The sequence below is a fragment of the Haliotis cracherodii genome, unplaced genomic scaffold (genome assembly GCF_022045235.1).
Source record: "Haliotis cracherodii isolate W230 unplaced genomic scaffold, xgHalCrac1.p SCAF_20, whole genome shotgun sequence".
NCBI classification, from domain to species: Eukaryota; Metazoa; Mollusca; class Gastropoda; order Lepetellida; family Haliotidae; genus Haliotis; species Haliotis cracherodii.
The window spans coordinates 499,818-506,370 of record NW_027266276.1 but is presented as its reverse complement, the minus strand read 5'-3'; the positions used below and the strand labels follow the sequence as shown (position 1 = coordinate 506,370).

The following is a 6,553-nucleotide window of genomic DNA, read 5'->3' as shown; positions in this document are numbered from 1 at the left end:
TTGACAAAAGAAGTGTGAACATTCATATTCGGTTATATCTGGTTCCACAATGAAATATCGCTGTGACACTGATTCACTAATCCCAAGAATCTGCACTGAATTTGTCAAAGTTTCCGTTGCACTTGCAAGGGCGGGAAGAGAAGCGCCATCTTGTCGATTCGAATTGACGGTCGAAATCATGTCATTTTGAAATGGAACTTCTCGACGATAAAATCACCAATGTCATAATGGAAATGACCAAAGGCTCCCTGATCATCTCGAACAACTCTCCGTCAACTTGAGCGTCACATGAAAATGTTTTGATACGAAGACAAGCAAACTTGCAAAGGGCTTCACAGTTGTATACGTAAGCAGCAATCTAAGTCGGATGTGCTCATGTACAGGATGTTTTTTAATAATATTATTCACAAAAACATTTTTTTTCTAAAAATGCAAATTACTTTTTTAAGTCATCCCAAGGTTGTAACCCTGGTCACGTGGGTGGATACTTGGAAAGAATCTTGTGAATGAGGCTGTGTGTATTACATTGTTAAAATCAACTGACCAGGAAGATTGTCGAGGCATTGACATTATGACAGATGCTCGTCATGGATGGAGAAAATTGGATCTGAGAGAAACATTGTTGCATTGAGCTTCGAGACCAAACATGTGTTCACGCCGAAGTAGTTTGCAAGGGTGGATGGCCCCTGTAGCCAGCGACCTGAATAAACTTGATGAAAATAATGTTGAAAAACATTTTCACGCACGTGACAGAATTAATGTGAACAAATATTTATCCGAACATCGTTTCGAGGTATGTGAGGTATTTTATTTACATTCCGACGTGAACTAATATAAAATTTCCTGGTCTCAATTTTCCTTCCGCTTAGTAAAATTGTGCACCGATCTGATAAAAGAAATACTACTGGATCTACCACTGAACTGTCGTAAAATAACCAGGTCAACTGTATCTTTCTTCAGTTGTTTCTTAAAAATTCGTTTCCGAAGCAAAGCGACTCAATCTAGAATCTACATCATCGATTAATTCATAGACTTGATTTTAGTACCAAGTGTTTAAACTTTTTTTGTTATAAAATAACTTACACAATTATTGAAAGACATTTTTTTAATAAGTAATATATTTTATTTCGTCCGCCCGCTCTCTGGTTATATGATGCTTGAGGGGAGAAACACATGCAAAAAATATGGATGGCCTTATGTGAATGACACTTGGCATGCCAATCAAGAGGGAACCAACTGGTCCAAAGTTATTTAAACCATTTCAACACGCCTTACGTGATCCTTCCAATCAATCAACGCATACCCAGGGTTTAGTTCTAAATGCGTCTCATGTTGCAATAAACACAGAATACATGTAAAGAGAAAATGTGCATTGCGATTGTAGGTTTCTTCTGCAACTAATGTCAATACGCATGTGCGACATATCACAGATATTGCACTACAATTCCAAATGTAGTCTGTATAAGCACATATAGTAGCATGAAATCTTTGTGAACACTAACCTGGGGACAAGTGCACAGAGTAACGTAAAATATACGTTTTGAAATGTACGAGTTGTAAAACAGACACACACACACTCACCCTCCCCCGCACACACACTCCCACCAACACACACACACACTCTCCCCCTCACACACAGACACCCTCCCCACACACCAACACACACACACACACACCCTCCCCTCACACACACACACCCTCCCCGCACACCAACACACAGACACACACACCCTCCCCACACACACACACACCCTCCCCGCACACCAACACACAGACACACACATACACACACACACACCCTCCCCCTCACACACACACACACCCTCCCCGCACACCAACACACAGACACACACATACACACACACACCCTCCCCCTCACACACCATCTCGACCACCAAGCCAACCATCAACCCACCCATTCGCATCACCAGCCGATGATCCAAATTAGTCCCGTCCGCACGTGACTTTTTATTAGAAACTGTCAACTGAAGGTGTAGTGTTATTATACGGATGAGTGTGGTAATAGCTATGCACATATGATATGTGCATCATGCTCTTGCCAAGTTGTTTGAGGCACAAATGGACTTGCATTCGTCAGGCGTGTCAAAATCACAGATTCACAGCTTTGAGTGAGTGAGTGAGTATGGTTTTACGCCCCTTTAGCAATATTCCAGCAATATCACGGCGGGGGACACTACAAATTGGCTTCACACATTTGTAACCATGTCGGGAATCGAACCCGGGTCTTCGGCGTGACGAGCGAACGCTTTAACCACCAGGCTACCCGACCACCCCTCACAGCTTTGTCATCACGACACCCGAGCTCGTGGTTTTCACCAGACGTGGTAAACGTCAGAGACCCGCATCACTTCAGTCTTTCCTCCAACATTGAACTCACAAACCGCAACTTGAATGAAACGTGATATTGACGTAACCAGACGTTGGCAGTCTTGCCATTTTCACGTCATGCCAAGACATATTAAAAACAGTAATATGAACAAATGGTATGTTCTTTAATTTCTTTGAGTAGTATATTTTAGTCTATAACATTAAGACACTAGATAATGCATTTTCTTAATATTGTTGGTTTCTATTTTGGTTTTCAGTTTTTATTTCTGAGGGGTGTTATTTGAACTGACATGGTTTTACTTGGAAGTCACGCTGTTCTAATGTAATACAGATACGTCTATTGGCATCTTCCGCGGAACAACAATGACGGGTAATTTATTACAAATGCCATAAGTCCCTGACATGAAAAATATCCCAAATATGGCATATGTCCCTAGCATGTCATATTGCTCTAATGTCTAAAACATGTCTTGGTTCTAATCACGTTAGGCTAAGAACATGTTCCAATAAAATTTGTTCACCTCACCCTTTCTTAGGCAACCATTGTATATCTAGAGGAGCTGGCTGAAGAAATAGCTGTTGTCTCTTGGCCCCCCTGCCCATCCCCTAGTATGGTAGATGGACGGTCCTCGAGGACTGTGTAGGTGAACCATTAATTCTGTATGTAATAAGCTGTGTACCGAGATGTGAAGGAGTGATCATTCACCTCTCAACAGATAACGTCACAATCCCCATGTTAACCTTCAGTGTTGGGATAGGCTGGGAGCAGCATGTCCCGCATTCACCTTCCGTGACGTCACGTTCCTTACCTTTGGCAGACGCGGATGCTGAGGGTTGGGGTAGGCATGTCAGACGTCAATGATGGTGCATGTTAATACCCTGCTGCCACTCGCCATTGAGGGGATATGAAAATGTCTGGTTGGCTCGGCTTCAGTACACTATGTCTGGTTGAGGTATCCATGTTAAATTGTGGCATGGTATCGCAGTGGGCTAACACAAAAACGGCATTGATCCTAACTACTACAAGCAGCCAAACACACACACTCGTGTATGCACATCGTTACGTAGATGGAATAATCTTAAATACGAGCTTGAACCCCATTTCACTTCACCTAACCTCACCTAACCTCACCTAACCTCTACTGAGTGGGGGAAATCAGAATTTGGCCTCACGTGCAGTAAGCATGAGGATAATCGAAAACGCCTTAACGATTAGGCTACCCACCGACCCGTACTAATGGTCCATGGTAAGTTTTGAAAAGAATTGTGGACTGGGTATATGTGAATATGCGTAGATAGTGCTTCAATATTATATTATTAACAACAAAAATTGCATGGGGGCGAAGTTAGATTTTATTCATGAATACTTTATTTGGTGGCAGCGGTAGTCGGTGAGTCGTGGTGAAACCTTTGAATAAGGCTCTGGATTCTGTAAAAAAACACAGCGTGTGAAGCGTACAAATACATAATGACTTTGTTCAGGGCACCGTGATAGTAACAGGAGGCTATCGATCATTGCAACAAGAAAGCACCAAGTGTGCAAGAGGAAGCTATAGATCATTGCAACAAGAATGTGCTAAGTTATGTTATAAGAGGCAATCGATCATTGCAACAATAATGTACAAAGTGTGCTACATCATTGCAACAAGAAATTATGATACATATATGCTTCAGGGCCTTATCAACCATTAAAGCATGTGTCATCACGGGTCTGTAATACAGTATAATCCTCCAGGGTGTCATAGGACGTCATGGCACAATGATTCCGTGTTTCAATGATGTTGAGAATCATCCTTTTAATTCTAATCACAAATTCTGCAGAATCCTAAGCATATCACCTGTGTTTGAACCATTAATTCACGTCCTTGATAACCAGGGACTTACCCCTTGCAGGCGAAGTCGCAGCCAAGGTCAAGAATGTCGTTGGTGAAGAGGACCTTACACTCCTGTTCACAATCCTGCTCGGTAGCGTCGCTGCCAAACTTGGTCACTACTGCTTGGACGAGGTGGTGGATTTCGCCGCCATCCAGAACTTCAAAACAAAATTTGGCCTTTCATTTGGAATATTGCTAATCTGAAGTTGTTGTTGGGAACTACAATCCAAAGTGAGTGAGGAAGTGAATATTGTGTAACACCAGCCAACAATATTCAAGTTTATATCCAAGCAAACTGTCACACCGGAAGGGTCCTCGTCCATATGCACAGTTTCTCTTCACAAACAAAACCTTTCGTCAGGGTAATTCTCCCAAGCATGTATTGGAAATTGTGGTATATGAGTTTGTTTCGCAGAAGTCCATATCTGATTAAGTCTTATATGTTTTCGAGGATTTCTGTTACATACTGTTTCCGAGCAGGGCTTTCTTCTCGGCAAAGGCCAGAGGCAGGAGACAGAGGAGGAAGATAGCGACTTTCATGTTGAAGTTGTTTCTGCCTGAGATAATAAATCATAGACACGTTGTTTCAAAGCATCTTAGCTTTGTAGGAAGTCATAATCAATGAATAATTGGAGAAGGTGAGGTGAGTTGAGGTGAAATGGGGTTTAACGTCGCGTCCAAGATTATTGCACTTATATAGCGACGTGCATGCACGTGTGTGTGTGGCTGCTTGTACTAGTCAGGACTGATGCCGATTTATAGTGCTAGCTCACTGAGATACAATGCCGCAGTTTAACATGAATACCCCACACAGACACAGTATACTGACTCCGAGCCGACCAGTCCTTGTTTCAGCCTCTTAGTGCCGAGCGCCAGCCAGGGTAAGAACAAGTACCATCTTCTATCGTCTTTTGGTATGACGCGGCCGGGGAACGAGCCCCGGACCTTCCGCTCTCCGGGCGGACGCTCTATCACAAGACCATGGAGGCGGTCCAATAATTGGAGAAGCAATTGGAAATTAGGGGCACATCCGTAAAATAAATAATAAAAAAGTTTTGGAATATTAAATGATCAATGAAATATTTTTATTTGTGGCTTATTGTTGCTTATTTCACAGAATACTTCACAGATATTTTACTGTGGTTTTACTTGAGTTTCAGCAATATTCCAGTAATATCACAAGCCCCACACAGTGTACAAATGTGGACTCGAACGTGGACCTTCAGCTTGAGAAGAACCCATTCAAGGCCTAAACTCATCACCTTAACGCACATGACGATCTTGCGTTAAAACAAACTTTTCTGATCGATACACCCATTCATAAACATTTTCAACCAATCTGGCGTTTGGGTAGCCAAGTTTCTTAAAGTGTCGTCAAACAAAAGGTCAAAAGGCAGTTAAATGTAAAAGTAGCATAAGATTTGTTCATTCAAACATCTGACAATCTATTGCACTTACCGTTCAAATCACAAAGGCTGACACTAAGCAAATGTTTGATATTTAAACCATTTCAACATTTGACTCACGCGTTTCTTCCAACCAATCAATGCTTCCCCAGAGTTTTTTAGTTCTAAAAGTGTCTTATCTTGACATAAATACAGAATAAAGGTAACGAGAGCATGTGCATAGCGATTTAGGTTAATATTGTAACAAATGTCAGTACGCATTCCGATACATACAGAAATGACCCTACAGTTTTCAAGTTTCTCTGTAAGCACATATATGATATCTTTATACACTCTTACCTAGTGCACAGAGTTTCGAAAAGATACATTTTGAAATGCACAACTTGTTAGAAAAACGGAATCATTTGGTGACGAGTGCTGTCATCTATTTTATTCTGACTAAAAAAACCTTAAACCTCTAACTTAAAAGTTCAAATAGGACTGGTATAAGGTTGACCACAGACTGTTCTCTTCACTGCAGCCAGTGCATTCTCCAAGATCGTAATACCGGTCTCCAGCAACCCATGACTGTGCTTGTCGTAAGAGGCGACTAACAGGATCGGGTGGTCAGGCTGGCTTGGCTGACTTGGTTAATGCATGTCATCGTCCCTAATGCGTGGATCGATGCTCATGATGTCAATCACTGGATTGTCTGGTCCAGACTCGATTATGAACAGACCGCCCTCATATAGATGGAATATTGCTGAGTGCGGCGTTAAACAACAAACTAAACCAACCCAGATCGTTTATGCTAATACAAGAGGAGATGCAGAGTTCAAAGACATGCTGATAATAACCACCACATACAGCACAAACTAGAAACGGGGGAATGTAGCTTTATAAAATCAAACTTTCTTTGATAAGAGATGTCCAGAGAGATGAAAT

General features: G+C 41.8%; 1 protein-coding gene across 1 annotated transcript; it reads right to left on the bottom strand.

Annotated features, from left to right (window-relative positions):
- Positions 1-3,679: 3,679 nt before the first annotated feature.
- Positions 3,680-4,802, bottom strand: LOC139470098 (uncharacterized). Its single transcript, XM_071252389.1, has 3 exons — positions 4,691-4,802; positions 4,234-4,381; positions 3,680-3,778 (listed from the first exon to the last, which is right to left on the bottom strand). Exons 1-3 carry the CDS (start codon positions 4,761-4,763, stop codon positions 3,718-3,720), a joined length of 282 nt encoding a protein of 93 aa, XP_071108490.1. The 5' UTR covers positions 4,764-4,802; the 3' UTR covers positions 3,680-3,717.
- Positions 4,803-6,553: the final 1,751 nt, after the last annotated feature.

Excerpts from the sequence above, each read along its gene's own strand:
- LOC139470098 (XM_071252389.1), bottom strand. The coding sequence starts at position 4,763 with ATGAAAGTCGCTATCTTCCTCCTCTGTCTCCTGCCTCTGGCCTTTGCC. Across the intron at positions 4,382-4,690 it reads GAAAGCCCTGCTCGGAAACA|TTCTGGATGGCGGCGAAATC; the intron begins GTATGTAACAGA and ends TTTGTTTTGAAG. Across the intron at positions 3,779-4,233 it reads TGCGACTTCGCCTGCAAGGG|AATCCAGAGCCTTATTCAAA; the intron begins GTAAGTCCCTGG and ends GTTTTTTTACAG.